This window comes from Phalacrocorax carbo, chromosome 6 (genome assembly GCF_963921805.1).
Source record: "Phalacrocorax carbo chromosome 6, bPhaCar2.1, whole genome shotgun sequence".
Lineage (NCBI taxonomy): Eukaryota > Metazoa > Chordata > Aves > Suliformes > Phalacrocoracidae > Phalacrocorax > Phalacrocorax carbo.
This window is the reverse complement of record NC_087518.1, coordinates 58,027,871-58,048,851: the sequence shown is the minus strand read 5'-3', so window position 1 is coordinate 58,048,851 and position 20,981 is coordinate 58,027,871. Positions and strand designations below refer to the sequence as shown.

At 40.0% G+C, this 20,981-nt stretch overlaps 1 protein-coding gene and 1 long non-coding RNA gene across 5 annotated transcripts in view; one reads left to right on the top strand and one right to left on the bottom strand.

The window, feature by feature from the left end:
* LOC135313974 (uncharacterized) overlaps positions 1-18,082 on the top strand; it is a 62,328-nt gene extending 44,246 nt beyond the window's left edge. For both annotated transcript variants that reach the window (XR_010373484.1, XR_010373483.1), the window contains exons 2-5: positions 9,770-9,919; positions 10,956-11,127; positions 13,211-13,289; positions 17,996-18,082. This is a non-coding gene — a long non-coding RNA (uncharacterized LOC135313974). The remainder of the gene's footprint in view (positions 1-9,769; positions 9,920-10,955; positions 11,128-13,210; positions 13,290-17,995) is intronic.
* On the bottom strand, positions 104-20,695 carry CDC7 (cell division cycle 7). Of its 3 annotated transcripts, none has more exons than XM_064455487.1 (12): positions 20,630-20,695; positions 18,003-18,108; positions 15,546-15,632; positions 13,442-13,577; positions 12,727-12,820; positions 12,502-12,644; positions 10,400-10,649; positions 9,709-9,804; positions 8,690-8,868; positions 7,350-7,432; positions 4,240-4,389; positions 104-3,206 (listed from the first exon to the last, which is right to left on the bottom strand). In XM_064455487.1, exons 2-12 carry the CDS (start codon positions 18,094-18,096, stop codon positions 2,833-2,835), a joined length of 1,686 nt encoding a protein of 561 aa, XP_064311557.1. In that variant the 5' UTR covers positions 18,097-18,108; positions 20,630-20,695; the 3' UTR covers positions 104-2,832. The 3 variants fall into 3 exon arrangements, with proteins under 3 accessions (XP_064311557.1, XP_064311559.1, XP_064311558.1); XM_064455489.1 differs by having other exon boundaries at positions 15,546-15,629; XM_064455488.1 differs by lacking the exon at positions 20,630-20,695 and adding an exon at positions 19,257-19,329.
* Between the last annotated feature and the right edge of the window lie 286 nt (positions 20,696-20,981).

Sequence of the window (20,981 nt, the reverse complement as noted above, 5' to 3'; positions counted from 1 at the left end):
AAGGAGGACACTGAGTATTCTCAGACAGAATATTGATGTCCCATTTATTGTCTTATCCACACAGTATTTTGCTTTGGACTCAACAAAGTGTTTATTTAATCTCAAAAGTGATACGACTACAAACTCAACAGAACTTAAACTTTCATGTAACCCTTATTATCAGTATTATCCTGAAAAAAGCTGTGCTGTTTTGCACGTGTTTCCTCAGACACCCTTAACAAGATGGTCTCCTGTTTCCTAATTATCATTTACAACTCGGAAAAATATAATAAACTTAACACATGCCACAATTTCCTCACCTAGCCTGGCTTAGCACTGAGAATAAGCTAGTCTTCCCTATGCTAGATACACAAATGTATTTAGAGTTGCTCCCAGCATTCTGTTCTCAGGATTTTAAGTATCAGTTTCTCTTCATCTTTCTAAAACCATGCTGCTTTTTGCTGCCATTTTTGGTTTCTTTCCAATTTATTAATATCCTTGTCATAGCATGGTGTCCAGAACTTAACAGTAACCCAGCTGTGGCCTCACGACCGCTGAACACACGTTGCAGCGATGTCATTTCTGTGCAGTTTCTTCTAATTGCAGCTCTCATGGTAGGAGATTCACATTCAGTTTATAAACATCTCAAATCACGTAATTAAACTTTAAAGGAATCTTGGTGCTTGGCTCCTACCTATAACTTTGAGAGATTCTTAGAACCAGAGGAGAGAGGAGCAGAAAACTCAGTGGCAACCACTGCTCACCTCTAGTGTTTTCTTGCTGTTTCTCCTTAACTTTCTCTCTCTCCGCCCCCCCCGCTTGAGAGCCCGTTGCATTTAACATCTTACTTCTGGCTTTCATCCTTTTGTAGAGTGCTACAAAAAGTACTTTGTAAGCATATACTTGTTCAAACACGTTTTTCTTTTCATTTTATCCTTCACCCAAAAAAAACTCTCCAGGTTTTAAATAAATAGCTAATAAATGTGGTGGTCTAGCTTGTTATGGAATATATTGAGCTTAGAATTGTTCCTTACAGAATTTTATTTACCCATAATGTTTTGGTAAAGACACCATTAGCAACTATTTTCCCTTTCAGGCTATAAAACTTACACAGTGGTTAATTGCTGTTGTGCCTGCTGCAAGGAGCTGCTAGTGCTCTGGTTAGCAGGAAAGCTTAAAGAGCTGAAGTTGTTTAGAAAGTCACAATAGATAGTTGACATATTTTTGCTTGTTGTCAGCTCGTGCTCTCATAAGACCATAGACAGCATGAGTGAAGTAGGAGGAAACAATACATCTGCAGACACTGGCAGACAGCATTGCTTGCCAAATTTGGCCACAGTTCCTTTAGATAAATAATTGCTCAGTGACGTGCTGTGTTGAAATTATATAAACAGCAAAAATTACTAAGACCTGGGCCCCAGGGTATTGTGGGTTTCAAGATTTTCTGCAATCAATATTCCAACATCTGCAAATATTTTTCTTGAACAGCTGATGCCAGGAAGAGAGCAACATTACCATCACTTTCTATGTATTCAAGATTTTGAATATAGTGAAATAACGTCTTTTCAGCCCCAGCCCTGCTCAGGACCTTTGTACTTCTATAACCACCAGCTCATATGAGAAGGCTTATACAAAAGTTATCAAAGCAGCAATCTTTTCTCAGAATGGCTTGCAACCTCTTATAGCAACAGCTCCAATAGCATTTCAAGAAACGTACATGGAAAAACACTGTACTAAGTTTCATTCTCCAGAATTATCAAGGGGTTTAGAATAGCTTCTGCTGAACATAATGTAACGTATTTTGCACATTGAATGTATGAGGTTAGAGGTTATTAAGGTTGTTTTTCCTACTTATGACCAGACAATAGCTAGCTTCTAACTGTGTGGTAAGACTTCCTTGATAATTAAGATACTTCCACTATGACAGTCATATTTACTAGCGCTATCTGAAAAGTGTCTGCTATCACTGAGGAATTTATGCAGGAAACAAACGTGCATAATTCTTCCTGAACAGAAACATCCCACAGGAAAACCTTACCTGACCAATTTTTATAGAAGCATCTCTAGACAATCTTCTGAAGTTATAAAAACAAATCCTTTATTTAACAGATATTCTTTAAAAAAAAAAAAACAACAAACAACCCGATTTCCATAACAGGAATCAAACCCATGCATGTCACTGAAGGCACTAGTTGTTGAATATTGAGGTACCCACGGCACTGGGGAAAGGTGGGCTATGCCTAAGTAGGAAAGACCAGACAGGAATAAAAATGTACTTTTAAAACAGTAATGCTTTTCTTTTGATGATATAACCTCCAGCACCTGGCCCCTCCTCTAGCAACACTCCCAGAATAATACTGTTCTCTGAAAAAAGTCTGAACAAAATTAACACACTTTGCTTTTGTTCCTGATGAGTACACGAGGGACAGAAAATGGAACAGAGATATGCAAGTATGGAAAAGAGTCTCTCAAGTGCTTTCTTATTTCAGTCACACCTTACGGCAAATTTGTAAGTTTTAAGGGACTATCTCGAGAATTAAGCATAGAGCTTGTGTAACCCTTTTTCTTTGCAGTTTTTGATCAAAGTTAACTTTCTCAGAGAACACAGGTATGCACAGCATTAACCCCTCAGAGGTGTCTTAGGATAAAACCATGTTAGTGATGTTTGTGTAATTTTTACATCTGCAAGCATTTCTTAAGGTAAACTTACATTTGCAGTCCAACTGTACAAGACAATTTCAGTAGTTCTGTGCACAGCGTTTCAAGCATAAATGTTGAGGGCAAGGTAAAGCTACCTCAGTATCTCATTTCCACACAAAATGTATGAAAGCAGTGATAGAATACGGTATCTTCTCAGAGTCTCATGTCTTTAAAAAAAGGATGCTGCAAAGCCTCTTTTGCAGTTATTCTTGTTGCAGGGTTTAAGTCTAGTAGCTTATCAAGTAGGTCATATGCTTCATCAGGAACCTGATCCCATCCTTTCATGTCTGTTGCCTTCATTTCCAAAGCACCATCACCTTCCTGAAAGCTCTTTAAGTGTTGAATTTGTTTTCCGAGTGTCTCAGGAGCGCACGGTTTGTCTACTGCGGCTGGCAAAGCTGAGTCACTCACAGACTTGCTGGGCACTTCACCCTGGGATCTCTTGCAGCTATTTGTTCCTCTCAGCTTCTCACAGAGGGTTCTTAAGTTTTGGGCTGGGACAACTTGGGTACACAGAACTGATTTACCTGGAAAAAAAAATTTACAGTAAGCGACCTTTTGTTATACTTTCTATGCAACTGTAAATTCTAAGTTTGTTTCAGAGAAACTTCATGTCTTGACATGTAACCAGCATTAAAAAACAAACAAAACAACCTAGCAAAAAACCAAATCCAACACCCCCCCTCCCCCAAACCAGCTATGCTTTACAGCAATAGCCCCAGCAAGTCAGAGGATAATAGTCTCTAGTTCTGCTCAGAACAAAGCTGTTTGGGTTTGTTTGTGAAGTTATGTAGTGACAGGTTGTCACCCACCCCACGCACCATCTTTTTGCATTTCACTGTCATTTTAATAGAAGTGAGGAAAAAGACAGAGGTGTAAAAATCAGGGTATCTAGAGAATGAAAATCAATGCCGTCAGTTACACTTCCAGGTAGCAAGTGCTGCAGAGTTCAGCTTGCAAACAATTAGGGGAATGGTTATTTTAGGGGTTTGTGTGTTTTGTGGTGTGATGGCGGTTCTGGTTTTTTTAAACTAGTTTTAAACAGTTTTTAAACTGTTGGGTTTTGGCTTTGTTTTTTTCACTAGCCCTCCTGGGGAGGTGAGGGGGAAGCAAGGTTTACATCATCCAAATATTAAGTCATATTGACTTAAACCTCCAGGCCAAATTTTGCAGGATTAAAAACATTGCCTCAAGAATTCTAACCAAATGCCAGTAGAAAACATTTAGTTGGCATACTTCACCTCAAGTGGCCCTGAGTTAGTGAACAGCAGTAGACAGGTTGGAAAAGTACCCGGTATACAATTTAGCATAAAGTACCCCATATACAATTTAGCGAAGACAGAAAAATACAAAACTTCCTCCAAACTCTGTATACAAAGTACTTTTAGTGTTTTACACACAAAAAGTGTGATTTAGCTCCAATATAACTCCCAAACCTAAAAATATATATATTTATATATATATATTTAAAAAAAAAAAACCACAGATTGTAAGTCACGGCATTAAATAGCAGCTCAAGCATACATTTTCCCCTTTTCCCCATAATTAAGGTTTGCATACCAAAAGTTTTAGCAGCCTGAATGGTTTCTCTGGATCCACGAACTGTCATGATTTGTGCCAAAGCAGTTAAATCATCACTTGCTTTGTAAAATGGATACCGTCCACTGAGCAGAGAAAGGAATACAATTCCTGCAGACCACATGTCAATTGCTGCAATTGAAAGCAAACTCAGTAATAACGAAACTCACAGCTTCATCACAAACAAAATCATAACTTTCTTGAAAAAAAATTACTACCTGAAAAGTTCCTATCAGAAAAAAGTTATGTTCTGAATTACTTACTGACTTTGGTCAGATAGATAACAGTTCAGCAAACAGTGGAAATTACTATAATTAGATTGAAGAATAATTTCCTGCATTGATGCAGAGGGAGTGTTTAAGCTTTTCCATAGAATTTTTCATATGAGTAATTCCATTAACTCGCTAAACTTAAAATGTACCAAAACAATGTCTGAGTTGTTTTATCCAGGGAGATGAGAGGGGGTGAAAAACTGGCTAGTTCTGATACTTAGTTAACTTTGCTTCATATGAAGAAAATCTTATATAAGATCATAAATAAAAAACAATTCACAAATCAATGCGAATCTGGATTTTTCTGGGACTGAGGCTGCCACAGTTAGGCAGTACGAAAAAATTCATCTTACTATCAGCTTTGTTCCTCTCCAACATGAAATCACTTGACAAGATAGCCAGTTTAAGAACTGCAATAGTTAGAAGTTATTCATCACTTTCTTTGTGTTATGAAGAGTACAGAGAGTACTCTGGGGATAGACGCCAAAGCGTGATGGAAAGTTTAATACTGAAAGTTATGAGAATACCTGTCTGCCATAATTTTTTGGCTCACTAAGGTGCACATTTTGAGAGATGGCAAGGAAAGTGAAGGAGATAGTTTAAAGGATTCTCAAACTCTAAAGAGAAACATTAATAGTTGGGTAATGAAGCCACAGTTATTCTACTTCTGTTTAAAAAAAAGTAGTAAAATAGGCAGTAATTAATTTGTGCATTTTAGTTGGAAGCACTATTAGCATAGGACTTCAGGGAAAAAAGGTGTTGACTTCAGCCGCAAAACCAGATTTTAAGTCTTATTAAAAAAAATAAAAATCCAAGTTAATAATTTGGCACAATTTCCAGTGGAAAATTTTTGCATCTTCTTTATCATTCACTGTAAAAAAAATTTTAGTATTACTGTATCACTGTTGAAAAGATCATACTATGTTTGAGGTGTCATGCATCACCCCAAGTAGGTGGTTGGGAAAGCTGAAGTCATCAAGGTCAAGACCTTTAAAGATGTTTTATTACTTAATTCTTGCTGAAATTAATAGACATTATATATCTGAATGGCTAATAAATCCTGGCCCAAATATTCTGGTAGCACTGGGATCATCAGCAGAAATCCTGGCAGAGCTGGGATCATCAGCAGACTGCAAGATCCCGTGCAATGATATCAAAATCATGATTCCTCTCTGCTTTTGTCTAGTGTTATCCAACCAGGAAGGCAGACCCAGGAAAAGGGAGCAGAGGGACAAGACAAGTTAAAGAGTAGCTGGACCTGTAGAATATCAACTTGGGAGTTTAGGTTGTATTCCATGCACTGTGAGCCATGGTCAGATGCACTAAGGTAGCTCTGGATAGAGTCAGCTGGATCCAGCTGGTAACTTCGTCTCAGCAGAGAGACCAGAACTAGTAGTAAGACTGGCAGGAATACAAGGAGTTCACTACAGCAGTCCCAGATGGAAGCAGACAAGAAGATCTGTTAGTTCAAATACAACATAATCTCATAAATATTAGTATTATTCTACTCAGACCTAATTAAGGCCTTTGTTGCCATACTACAGGAGCCCAGCAACACTGACTCAGTACTTTCACGGCTGTCTGTGCCACACCCAAGGGTTTCCAGATTTACCCATATTTTCTGTAATCCTGCTCTCCATTACCCTAGAGAAGAGAAAACTGTCTGAAAGCATATTTAACACTAGCGTGTGTCCAAGATTTCCTAGGTATGTCTTCTTTCCGCCTAAATTCTGTCTAGACAGAATCAGAGATTGTCTAAACTTGTCCTGGATTTCTGGATGTCTTCTAGCCCATAAAGCTGGCTGTTACAGCACAGGCACAGTAACTCCAAACAGGCTGCCATACATCTTGAAATCTCGGTCATCCCCACAGCACAGATGTTATTTGAAACAACATTAAGCTATCTAGGGATAAGCCGATCAAATGTATTGTTAAGGCTATTCTGAGTGTGTATACATGCTTTAAGTACTGAAAATCAACAATTTTCTCAAAAGGTATTCAGCAAAGAAGTGGCTAAAACCTGTTATTTTAAATCTACTTTTTAAGGACACTTGTATTTACCCCCCTTTTTCATAAATCAAAACTCCTGGTCATACACCAAATTTTTAACAGGTAACTTTGCTTTTAGCCGTCCTCCATTCTCCAGGTAGGCACAACCGCTCCCAGCCTACTTGCATCAGCTAATTCATTAACCATCGCTCTGTCCTGCCCTGATATTTACCCAGACTACTGAAACTTATTAACTTGATAGTATTTAACCCTTAGAAATTAAAAATTTAGTAAGAAAAAATATATTTATAGGCCAGCTATTTAAAGCACTAGCAAAAAGGAAAAAAATCTCAAAAGGTATTAACCAACACTTTCTAAAACACAATTGCAATTATACCATTAACTATGCCTGCTATGACAGCAAATGATGTGACAATCCATCTAGAAAAGTCTAAAGTATGTCCTTTCCAAGATTTATTCAAGATCTTGCTTGAATAAACAAGCCAAGGAGCCAAGAAACTTGATAAAAATTACAGTTTTGTTTTCTTCTAAAACAATTTTATTCAACTCCTGCATATGGCACTGCCCCTCAAATGAATACAGACATATTCAAGTTTCAAACACAGGAAAAATAATCCTAAATTGTTCTTACTCTGAATAATAAACTTTTAATTAAGATCAGGAAATGCTTGCTAAGTGTTAGAAGGGACGCTAAAATGAATTTCACATGTCAACAAAGACTCTCCCATAAAAAAAGGGCAACATAATATGCATGAATGAGAAGGATCAAAGGGTGAAAAAAAGGCATTAATTTCAGACTATTTGCAGTACCTGTGGTCTGAGTGGGGCACTTTGTTAATACTTCCGGTGCTCTGAATCCAGGCGTTCCTGCCCTGGGAGCAACTTGCTGACACCTTGTAATAGGAGACGAACATGTTTAGAACTTAAAAGTTGATAAATAAGTTTAATTATAATAATGCTTAATATTGTTTTTAGAATATACTTGAGCAAGACGAGTAAAGCAGGGTTAGGCTGTTTACATGAGTTTTATAGAAGTCTGAAGCATCTTTAATTATCTAGGCTGAAATTATGCTGTATAAGATAACAGCCTTATTATCTTATTATATTATCTAGCATAAGTTAACACCACAGAAATACTTCACTCACAGTGAACTCCTTCAGTTTCATTCAACAGCAGCATCATTTTTGCTAAAGGCCTGTTTTCACAGGAAACTTTAAAGTTGAGACTAATTAACCAAAGGCAAAAAATGCACTAGATTCTTGAATGTGGATGCTCTGACTTTGCGTTAGTCCACAGCAAACTAAGGTTCACTATTTCTAAGCGTTGACAAGAATTTGCTTTTTGCTAGATTAACTAAAAGGTGAGAGATTATCATTATTTAACAAAAAAAAAAAAACCCCAACACAAAAAAACCCCAAAACTTTCCAGAGCTTTCTTGTATGGCTTGAAGTGCTTTCCTCCTATGGGCCACTTCTCTTCTGAGTCTGGCAAATTCATGTTTCATACTTTTGAAATGAAGTTGATGCCACCCTACTTGGACACTCTGGGAAGAGAGGGACCCCACAGTTCCATGACTATACCTAGTAAGCAGAAGTCTCTGCATTAATCTGTGTTTCATAATGTGTGGATAAAAGGCAATAGTGGATCATAACCAAAACTACCTGCAGAGGAATGGAGTTGAACTGAATTAAGATCCTCTAACTGGTCTATTATTAAAACAAACATTATTTTTTGAACGAACAAACACAAAACAGTCATGTTTCCTTTCTATTCTACACTTCATGATTACCAGAATCCAAACCATTGATTAAGGCCTATTAGATAACTACTAATGACAGACTGATGTATTGTCTTCTCTAACTGCTGTAATTAACTCGAGCGATTTTCTACAACACGTGTAGGGGGATAATTAAATACAACAAAAAATCTTCAACAGTGAATCCTTCTTGCTGCAGATAGCAGTGAACCATTTTTTTTTTCATTAATTCTATGAACTATTCTTGTTTAAAAAGAACATACTCAGTGTTTTAAGGGTTGCACAGATCAAATGTATCTTCCAGCTACTAAATCAGCTATCTAGTAAATCTAAGTTTCTGACCTTGCTTGACAGCATAGCAGGCAATTTTACAACATAATCAAAGCGAATTACCTTGAAAGGCAAACACTGCAAACTCTATCCGTTGCATAACAGTCACAGGTCAGGTTTGAGGGACAACCACTGGCAGCTTTCCTGGCTGCCCCATTGCTCACTGTTTTGGTAGAAATAATCTTCTTCTTTGCTACTAACTTCCTGGATGAAACATCTATCATCTTCGATTGTTTTATGAGCTGCAATGTAGATATTTTAGAGAAGGTGACATATTTAAGAAGGTTCCCTTTAGGTATAGAGACAGGTCAAGTTCCTAAAATACTAAGATTGAACAGGTGCTCGTGAGCAAGAAACTGCAATTTTAGAACAAAAGACAGCAAACCTTTTTAACAACATCACAACATCTACAAAACAGACACTGGAGCTTTCTAAATATCCTGATTACCTCCCCTCCCTCTTCAGTAAATAGTTTTTAGTGTTTACTAAAAAAACTATACACATTAGATATCCTGAAGCTACAAGACAAGTATTTTTCAAATTAGTATAATGTTTCAAGAATTCTTCTGATTCAACATGAGAATAAAAACAATTTATATGAAATGCTACAGCAACACACAGGCACTAACTCTAATTCTACAATAAGATGAACACTTTTGGCCAAACCCTCTAATTTAGTTGGGGTTTCCCTCTTGTCATATTAAATACTAATTACAAAAAGTCCAGAAAAATATTTATTACAAGTTTTCTCTCCAGCTTCAACTGCAAAATAAAATGCTTCACAAGCTACGTATATCTGAGTTGCACAGAAATACATGTATAGGAAAAAAGGTTAATTTAGCATACAAACAAGATCAGCTAGGGAGACAGCTACATAACCAGCTCTTAAAGAGTTTCAACAGGGACTGGAAGGAAAATGAAAAATTCTTCAAGCCTTTCAGCAAAGACACACTTAATAATGTGCTCAAGAAACTTTTAGTTCCACGGCATCCTGGAGTAGTGTCCAGTCTTACAGAACAACCAGTTCTATAATTTTTCAAATATGTAACAGATTGCTCTTACTGATGAGTCATACTCCTTACTTTTGTACTCGAGTTCTCCTGGTATGTGCAACTATAGACATTGAAATTCCTTTCTCCAAAGACAGAACGCTGGACAGAATGGTGCACAGAATCCTCCTGCAACACCAACAGAAAGGACAATAAGGATCCTATCTAACACACCGTCAGCTGGATACTGACAGTTCAAAAAAACCAAAAGTGTGAAGTGACATAAAACAAGAACAGCTGCACGGTAAGTCATTTTCAGGCATCGGTTTACTGTGGATGAAAAAAACATGGTCTAGACAGAACAGCAAACATGCTTACACAACAAATCACACCTCAGAAGTGCTCCAGGACAATCTGAGTGTCATCTTTACTGCATTTGTTATGCAACCAAGTAACAAAACATAGATGAATAATTATTGGCTTGGGGAGGAGTTCCACAGTACGTGTCACTTAAAAAAAGGTTTAAGGCTGTCTAAAGAGTAACCCATGGGTTACTCTTTAGGGTTTTGTACAGCTTTTGGCATTGAATTATATCTAACAGATAGTGAATTATGCCAAGAGAGTCACGTAAACTAGCCAACTTTCACAAGAAAACTGTGATTCTGTGCATCACATTAGGACTCTGCAAGATACACGCACAACTTTTGTTCAAGTATTACATCTCCCCCTGTTGGACAAAGTAATACATTAAACATACAATAATATTAAGAAAAAGACTGAGAACCTTTCCTCCTCTTCCTTGTTTTATCTGTATTTTTGAAAGTGAGCTGGACCTTTTATCAGCTGCTTTTGAGGCTGACTGTTGAGCTATCTGCTTAGGTGCTGTGACACCGACAGAAACCCCGTTTCCCAAGGCTATGGTGGGATTATTTTGCGAGCAACTTCCCTGCTGGTCTTCAGAGCGAGCAGTTTTGAGAAGTTCGATTTTCGTATCAGGGGTTCCTTGTGCCAAGCCAAAATCTACCAAGGCATACCTGAAAGAAACAAATTTAGATTCAGGAGTCACAAAGTATCCATCAATCAATTCAATTTACTATTCATTACTTGTTTACTTATCTTTCTTTCACATGTTACTCAATATGTTGCTTATCTGTACTGTTGCCAGCATCACAGTCCTATTTTCCTCCTTCTCCTTCTCTTGTCCTATCTTGCTTATCCTCTCAACGTCTTTATCCTTTACCCATCTTAGTTCACTGTTTCTCATCCCAAAATGTTTAAGTGCATACTTTCTCCAGTGGCATTAAAAAAATCTTCTCAGCAACTGATTTCTGTGATTCTAGCCCTACAGCTCCCAACCTTTAGCCAAGAGTCGAGTACAAGTGACTTGACCCTTGCAGGATTCCCATGGCCGGAGGCACAAATGGAGCAGTGAAGACAGACAAGACTAACAACACTGAGACTTTTGCCAGACTTCAAGCAATACTACTGGAATTTACTTCAGTCTTCGAACAGGTGAGACTACATTAGTTCACACTTCAGATCTATCTTTAGAAGAATTATTTTTTGCTACATCCTGTACAGAGACAATCCAGCTGTCTCTGGGTCTCAGACAAACTCAACTCCATGGCCTCCACACCCAAAGTAGAGATTAAGGCTCAAAGAAATGCTGGAAGAACAAAACAACAGTACAAATTCATTTTGACAGATTAAAAAAATTGTAAAAATCTGTATTTCTCAGATTTTTAAGCTTGTGGTTTAGCAAAATATAATCAATTTCCCCTACAAACTTTCACTACATAGAATCATTTAGGTTGGAAAAGACCTTTAAGATCAGAGTCCAACCGTTAACCCAGCACTGCCAAGTCCACAACTAAACCATGTCCCTGAGCACCACATCAATATTACTTTTAAATAACTCCAGGGATGGTGACTCAACCACTTCTCTGGGCAGCCTGCTCTAGCGCTTGATGATCCTTTTGATGAAGAAATTTCTCCCAATATCTAATCTAAACCTCCCCTGGAGCAACTGGAGGCCATTTCCTCTCGTCCTATCGCTTGTTACTTGGGAGAAGAGACCAACCCCCACCTCACTACAACCTCCTTTCAGGTAGCTGTAAGGAGTGATAAGGTCTCCCCTCAGCCTCCTCTTCTCCAGGCTAAACAACCCCAGTTCCCTCAGCTGCTCTTCATAAGACCTGCTCTCTAGACCCTTCCCCAGCTTCGTGGCTCTCCTTTGGATGGGGCTCCAGCACCTCAACATTTCAACTGCACATAGCACAATACTCGCCAGGACTGCTAGCACTGAAACAGTACCTTATTCTAACCATTTCAGCTCTTCACAAAATAGCAGTACCTCGCTTTTTAGAGTCTTCAAATATTGTAACTTGCAGGGAAAAAGCCCAACCCTACTAGTTGAAAACATTAATTCAATATAAGGTGAAAACAGCCCAATCCAGCTATCTTATCTGGATCGGTTTTACTCTATCCATGAGTAAAAATTTGCAAGTATCAGTCAATGCACCACAAGTCATGATTAGCTTTCTTATTTAAAAAAAAAAAAAACCAACCATGATTTTATTCTTCTCATTCTTATTCAAAGATACCTTTACTCAGTACCTTTACTCAATAGTAAAATCTTCATTTTTTTCAGGTACTTGTCACTCTATGGGGCAGATATATTAAGTATGAAAAAAAACCCTCCTTCCCTCCTCAAATCCCAAAACACAGAAAGAGAAGTTTTACAAATTAAAAAATCATTTTTAGCTTTATTACTTAAGCGCATGTTATGCAGCTAGAAGTAAAAAACCCCAAAGCCTAGTTGACTCTGTTCTGCCAAGGCACACGTCTTCAAATGAGATCACAACATGGTCGTCTGGACAGACTTACTCTTTTAGCCGCCTGTTGTAGAGGAAGTTACTGGGCTTGATGTCACGGTGAACAATACCGAAGTGATGAATGCGCCTCAACGCTTTAAACAGATTAAACATGTATTCCCTCACTTCTTCAAAGGAAAGAGAATTCAAAATGTCCTGAAAGATTGTTTGGATACAGTAATTATGCCGTTGCTTTTAGTTAAAAAGTTTTACTACACATAAAAAGTCTGGGACTCACCAAGAAGGATTCATGTTCCAGATAAGGCATAACAATAACCACATGATCGTTTTTCCTGAAGCAATATTTAACTCCCATAACGTTATCTTGTCCCCTAGAAGAAAAGTTTTGTCACTGAATAAAGACCAAAAGATGGATGTTTATTTTCCTTTATTTCTTAAAAACTTCAGTCAGGCTTTCTTTTATAATCTAATTTATATTTTGACAGCAGTCTTATCAGTCGTCAGTAGTTATACTGTTGCCTCTTGTTATGTTCCATTTGAGTTCTGCAATCTGCCATGAGGGCTCCAACGACTAGTTGTGGGGCCACAGTTTGTAGTTATGCTGTAATTAAATGTAGGCCCTAACCTTCATGGCACCAACCACTTTAAGAAGGTGCTACTCAGCATACTCTGGCAACAAGTACTCATTTCTAAAACCACATTTTCTGATTAAGAGATTATTTTTTCCAAGCATTTCAGAACTGGAATTTTTGTTATCACAGATACATCATGGAATGTCTTGGATGGAAAATACAGCATCATCCACAAACTGAGACTAGCAGAAAAGAGCATTCATTACAGGTAAGACACTCCATTTCTTATCTGCTCTTGATAAAAAGAATAAATTTCTGCAGATACAAGAAAAGCAAGAGAAGTACCAAAACTTAAATACAGAACAGCGAGACAATGTTCAGCAGTTTAGTCACGACAATCGTAAATTTTTGTTTATGTACCCTGCCACTGTGAGGCACTGAAGTTCAGCAGCAATTCGTAGAGGGTGGCTGGTTGGAATCAAGTGTTTCAGAGCCATTTTTTCCTCGTGTCCTGTTTGTAGTTGCGCTGTGGCCAAGTAAACAGAACTAAAAGTACCTGTAATGAAGGGACAAAACCAGTGTCTTCAGCATTTTTAATTAGGTCAATCCAGATTTTTACAGAAGTGATCTAACTGTTCACCATCCTGCATTATACTTGACACTACATCAAAAGTGGATTCTAGAAGAGAAAAATGCAGTTCCTTTTCTCTACTACTGAATTCAGTGATCTTGTATACAAGTTTTTTGTGTCAGTAAAAATGCAAATGTAACACTGTCTAACTTGCCTGGGACACAGAGCTCTTTGAATGTAAATTTCCTATCTTTGATTTGCTTTCTTGTTTAGGTAGCTTGCTTTCATCTGACATCTAACTCTTCTCTCCCTACGATGTAAGTGGGCTATATAATGCTAATCTGAAAAGCACTGCCTTTACTATTCAAAGCACTTCTGAAATTGCTACGTTTTTCTTAATTCTGTTACCTTATCTACAAAGTAAGACTTCTCACATGATGTGTTTGCCCAGAGCATTAACCGCATAGACAGAACATGATACTCATTTGAGAAAGGGAGCATTCAGACTGTAGGATAACTTTACCCACCCATTTAATCTCAGGGATATCCTAATATTCATCTTAGGAGGTTAATTTAGCCAAATGATCTGAGATAGCTGAACATTTAAGTTGAAGCATTGTTCCAGATGAATAAACAGTACAAATTATTTTTTATTACATTAAGTATTGTGTTTGCATCATGCTAGGTCATCTGTAAGTGCATACATACATCAAAATGCCAGCAAACACACTAAATACTTCTTGCAGTCATTAAAAAAAAAAAATCTAGAGTCTCATACATTCCGTAGAATTGATTATAGCAAGAAGGGTTACCAAGTTGACCTAAAACATTATTTTTGGTGGGGAGAACTGCTAAAATGAAAGTGACACCAGAGTGGAATCCTAGGTTGAAGCTTGTTTTCTCATATAATGCTGCAGAACTGCAAGTGGTATTTTGTGAAAGCACTGTTTGCTCCCAAGAGCAAAATCAGAGTACTATTCATAACCAAAGATTTTGTTTAATTATACTATCTTTTTTATGATAGGCGGAACTCCTTTTTGTTTTGGTTTTGAAATTTTGTATTCCTGTGGTGAATGGAGCTGGGGGTTTTTCTGGGGGGTGGGGTGGTGAAGAACCCCCTTCTTGTAAAAGAAAAGCTTTGGGCCATCTAACCTGCCATCACAAAACAGCTGTAAAATAATCCAGCCTCTCATCAACATCTTTGTTTAAAAGTGTAGAGTGTCACAAAGCATTTCAGAGATCAAATGGGTAAAGTTCCAAAAAGTGCTGAAATCCCACACTCAGAAGCACCTACGAGTCTATGTATAGTCATGCCTAACGCTTATGGAAAGGGTCTGCAATAGCATCTGCTGAAGGCAAGGTGTACACAAGTGTTCTAAAATTTGATGCTGTTGGTTTGGGGTTTTTTTGTTTTGGGTTTTTTTGGGGGGGTTCTTTGGTGTTTTGTTTGTTTGCTTTTGTTTGGAGTTTTTTTGTCTTTTGGGGGTTGGTTGTTTTTTTTGGTTTTGGTTTTTTTAAATAAAACAGCTATAATCTTTCAGTCTCCTCCTCTAGTTCTGCCCACAGGGTTTCAGTGGAAACAAAGCCAACTTAAGGAGCAGTGGTTAGATCTGTCAAAACACAGCTGCATATAAATAGATTTCTTGTGTAAAAGAGAAAAAGAACGGAGTGTTAAGACTTATTTACTCAAATCTACCTCAAAAATTTAGTAGTTGAAACTGGGATGCTGGTTTTTTTTTTAAAGGCCTTAATATAGCAGATTTTCAAGAAAATATCTCAAAAATGTCCCTAATTAACACACCTCCATGCTCAGTAACATATTAGAATTCCTACAGAGACCAAGAAGTAAATCAAAAAGGCTTAAATTGCATATATCGAGATCTTAGATTTATATTTTAAGTTAGAAATACCAAAAGAGATCTAAGTCTAGGCAATCTAAAATAAAACACTCACCTTCTCCAATTTTTTCCTTGATTTTGAACACATTTACAAGCTGTGGCACTGCTTCATAAAGTTTTTCAATATCTTTTTTTATTCCTGCTGCAGAAAGAATGGGGAAAGTACGTTAGGATTTATTGCTTGATTCAATATCTGATCTATATTTGAGATCACAAATCACACTTCAGTTCATAGGACTGTGAATTCACGTACAGAGGAAGAAACATCAGACGTATGGTACCTTTCCCTGCTGACATTAACATCTGCATACTTGATATTACTGTTCTTCATCACACTCCCTTACAAGCTGCAGCATTTAAAACTTTATTTTTTACTTATCTGCCACCACCTAGCAGCTCCTGAGAGGGCAAAAGCCTTCTGGTTATTAAGATATCCGTTTACAGCTCATTGATAAATGTTTTAATGAGATTTGCAACATCAATTTCATAAAAGACAAAACTGTAACGGTTGTTTCTGTAAGCACAGGAGCACATCCAGGGGATGCAAATCAAAAATGTAGGCAAATAATTTTTAAGATCAGTAATACAATCTTTCACACTGCTACTTAAAATAGTTAACACCAAAAAACATGTTTGCTCTGCATTTAAGTTGCTGCACTTTGTGCTGCAATCACTAGATGGCATAACAAGGATGTTGTACTGTATTATTTAAAAAAATTATGTAGCTTTCCATTCAGTTTACAAATTCTTGTAGTTTAAGTGTTCTCTGTGCCCTGCATAAGAATCCACTTCTTTTGAAGCTATGAAGTAGAGGCTGCAACTAATTTCTGTAAAGCAGGGGTGAAGAATATTTTATTATTCAGAAGTAAGCACAAACTGGTGTTTGAAAAGTCAATCAAATGGAAGAAAAAAACCACGTATACATTTTTCATCCTAAAAATAAATACGAAATTAAGTGTAACATAAATAATGAGAATTATTTTCAGAGTATCACTGATATGCTAGCAACAAAGGATGGATTAGCACGCATCCCCAGCTGTCTGTGTTAGCTCACTTTGGACAGCAACGAAATCTGACGTCTGCCTGAAGAACCCTTTCTTCCTGGTAAAAGGCCAATAGATTAACTTGAATTCCAACTATAGTTATCTTTCAATTGTAAATTTTTTTAATTTCAAAAATTTATGAAAACCAACCTAATTTACTAAAAAAAAAAATACACTGACAGTAATTTACAACATAAAATTTGCTCTGGAATTTCTCCAGTAAAGTTGCTTGGTTAAGAAAAAAGGGCTTAACCTAGACTCCTAACAAGGGCTCGCTCAAAAGGGCCATCGTTTAAGTCTTCAGAAACCAGCAGATTTCTGCTTTCCATACCGTAGCAGGTTTTGCGTTGCTTTCTGCCACCAGTCTAACAGTCCTAAGGTAGACACTAACCATGATGAAAAGCTCTCTCAAAAACTGCTCCAGAATCTGCCAAATACTCCGTTTTGTCCGACACTGAGTTCAGGTTCCCACCTGGACAAAGCTCCCCGCAGCGGGAGCACTAACAGCTGGGTGACGCAGCCTGCGCATCCCAGGCCAGAGCGGTGCCTACCCAGGGCACCGACACGCAGCGCGGCCTCTTGTGTGAAAGATCCCAAAGAGTGCTAGAAAGAGTCAGTGACTGTCCTTGTTGTAGACAGCAGGATAAACATCATCTGTTCTCCTGTGGGGGCCTGAATCCCCAGTTGGGCATAGAGAACATACAGCCACTGTACCATCAGTGCGTAATAATAATATCCAACGTTTTCCATGAGCAGATTTTAAAGTAATTTCTTTACTTCCTAGAATGAAAAGCATTTGTGAAGCAAGACAATTGAACCTTATTCGGCATCACGCTGTGTAATTCTGGACAGGGATGTGCAGGCGACTGACAGAGGACTACCTGATTCTAGGAAAATCAGTAGCCATTACATATAAGCTGGCTGACCATCCACAGTTACTGAGCAAGCATTGTACAGGAAATTCAGATTGAAGTACCTGCACAAAGACACCCAAAAGCGAACGACAAAAATGCTATTGGAGCACATGTTCGTGGTTCAGTTTCTCTGGTAAGAGCAAGAACAGTGTATTTGTGCACACGGACACATCTAAAGAAATTTAAGGATAAGGCTGGCAATTATAGGTTAAAAGGCAAAATATTATTTTTGTATACTTGTCTGGTCAGATAATTTTATTCTCAAGGACTGCCTTTTTGGAACTCTGGTATCCTTTTATAATCATATATTTTGTAATAATTAAATAGTCGGGTTAGCGAATTGTGACAAAGTACTGCTGCCAAAGTGCTGTAACACAGGGGAGGCAGGAATCAGCTTCAAATCAAAAGCAACCTCGAACGTTTTCATTTCATTAATTCTTTATACAACAGGACCATATACAGGCAGGCTATAATTGATGCTGAAACTCCCTGAAGTGATGATGCAGCACGCCAGCAACAGAACATAATGTTAGCCGTCCCTATTTTAGCACATACCTGGAAGCTTGCTGCTCTGCTCCTGCTTCCCGTGGAAGTCTTCAGCCTGATGAGGGTGCTGTTCATCACAGTGAGACTTCAACGCTGTCTCCATCGCAAAACAAACCTGAAGTAAAAAAAACAAGACACTGAGGACGGCTTCTGGACACCTGGGGGAGCAAGCATATCTGGTAAGACACTTCCTGGCCCTGCAATCCTGAGATGAGATTTAGGGATTCTGAGGAGCTCCTCTGTGCTACCTAAAACAACAAAGCCTCACCCATCATCCCAGAGGAAAACTAAACCAGTAAACCCACCCTATCTCTAGTAAGAGGAAAAGAGGGGAAGGGAAGGAAGACTGCTGGATAAGCTTAGACACAAGTGATTGTCTTTCATCTCTTGTGTGTTTCCTCATTCACATTAAAGCATTATCTTTTCCCTGAGGTTTGCTTTGAAAGGCAAGGAACCAGTGCACACAGGAATAGCTGCATTCCATACTGCAACACCTGTACAAAGACAGAAAACCTGAAAGAAATTTTAAGAGAGAAAAAAATCTTCTTAATATGAGAGATTTCTCTCTTCTAGATAAGAGCAACTAAAGGCATAATTATTTGTTGCCCTCCCCCCATAACAGGAAATAATAGCACACGCTTATTTTGAAATGCTTCTTCCCAAATCTTGGAAACATTGTAAATAAAATTGTAAATTAGTAAAGTGTACTAACTTTGTACAACCAAAAACCCTGATAATCCTATTTCACGGGGAAAAGAAAGGCAGAGAACCCCAGGGCAGGATAACTGGCAATTAGTGAGCCTGGAACCACCACCTCTTACGGCTGCCCAACTCCGGTTGGTTCCATCCAAAGATCTTCCTTCCTCGTAACTTTGCCAAACCTTCAAAGTTCTGGCTGAACTTTTCCACAGGGGGGGAAACGTATTCTGAAAATCTTCAAATTAAAGGATTAATCCATTTCAGCTATGGAGCCTGAAATATATTCTCTCCCCAAAGAATTTGAGCTCTACCTTTAGTCTGTCATCCTCGTGCAACAGAACAGGGACGGACAACAGCCTCTTTTTTTGAGGGAGCTTTGCTGGAGAGCAGGACTTAGAAACCGATGGAATGAGAGATATTTTTAGTCTCTCACGGGCAGACACTCCCTCTGCTAGTGCCGAGTAGGCAGATAAGCCTGTTCCAAACCCGAAATGGCATGGCCTCGTTAGCAGAATAAGGAGTGCAAATTAACACAGACGTTCCCCGCTGCTCTCCACAGCCTACCTGCTCTGATTCAGCCCCACGCCAGCCTCGGCTCTGGGCTCTTCCAGTTCAAGGCTGGCCACAAACACCTGGTTTGGAAAGGGAAAACGAATGCTTCTGGCTGGCTGCAAACCACCATGGGAACACAGCCGTGGCTTGCTGACCATGGGGAGGGTGAAAGGGGCTCAGTCATGCGTGGTGTCGTTTCATTTCTGTTAAGCGCACAAGCTACTGCCTGCAGAACCGAGTACTTCAAATACCTGAGTGTGCTAAAAATGATTTATTAATTTGGAAGTGAGCTTACAGGTACAAAATGGAACATCAAACAAAGTTTGATTCAGTCAGATACCTAGTTTTTACGTTAAAAAACACTCAAAACACACTGTTAGAGATATAAAAATTAAGAGGAAGACTGAAATGATCCAAAGTTTCAGCTCAAAAAAAAACTTTCTTAGAGTTAAATCACATCTCCAATTTAAAAAAAATTCCTCCATAATATCAGAATAAGAAAAAAAGAGACAGATAGAGATTCCAACAGCCCATAGCTTTAGGGTCTTCGGAGTCAGATATCTGAACCCTGCACACAAAAACTAGCGATCCTGCTGCTAAAGCAAACGCTGCTGCCGGGAACGCAGCCCCCTGCCACTAAAACGCAACGCTCCTTCAAACGGGAACTTACACACAGACCCCTCTGGAAAAATAAGAGTTGATATTAAACACCTCTACTCTGTCATTTAAGAAAAGCGAATTTTGGGGGCTGGGTGAAGTCTTGCAACGAGCTGACGCTTGCTACAGACACGCAATAAATCCGCCCGTCACAAGCCGAGCAACAGAAGCCACGCACGCGGCGCCTCGCTCCGCTGCCGGGCACAAGGAAAACATCTGGAGCTTGTCACGCACAGCTGGCTGGCTTTACCGGCCGGCGCCTGGCAGCGAGACCCTCCGTCGGGGGCACGCTGCCGGCTCCGCTACAGCCGCGCCCGGGGACGAGCCGGAGCCACGCAGGAAACGGCGGCGGAGGATCCCTGCGGGTTTCCAGCCTGCGTGGGGCTCCCCGGGCGGCCGGAGAAGGACGAGGAAGGGCATTTCGGCTCCCTCCACACCCACACACACACACACCCCCACACACCCCCACACACACACACCCACCCCCCGCGGAGCCGCACCTCAGCACCGTTCCGACCGGCCCCACGGCGGCCGCGCACCCACCCCCCACCCCCCTCCCCGCGGGGATCAGGCGAGAGCGGGGCCTCCCCAGGGCGCAGGAGGCCGCGCCGAGTGGGAATCCCCCGAGTCGCCGGGGAGGGCAGCGTGAGGCCGGAGCCCCGGGCCCGCCATGGCCGCAGCCCGGGGAGGGGAGGGGAGGGGCGTGGGGGGCTCGCGCGGGGACTCACGCGTGGCGCGGGCCGCCGGAGTTTTTGCCTGCTGCCGCCTTTCGCCGATCGCTCCTCCGCAGCCAATCCCGGCCTGCGGCGGAAGCCGCGGTTTCGGCCAATGGGATCGCCGGTAGGAGGAAGACGCGCTGTTATTGGCCGGCCCGTGAAGAGAGGCCCGCCCAGAGCGGCGGGCAGCGGCGGGAACGCGGCGCCTCAGGGACGGGCAGGGACGGGACAGGCGGCGGCGGCGGCGGGCACCGTGGCCTGGCTGCACCTCCCCGCCCCGCCCCGGTTTCACACCGTGTGGTGGGGGACGAGGGACCCTTTCGCTTAACCAGCGCTGTGAGGGCGTTGAGCGAGTCCCGCCGTG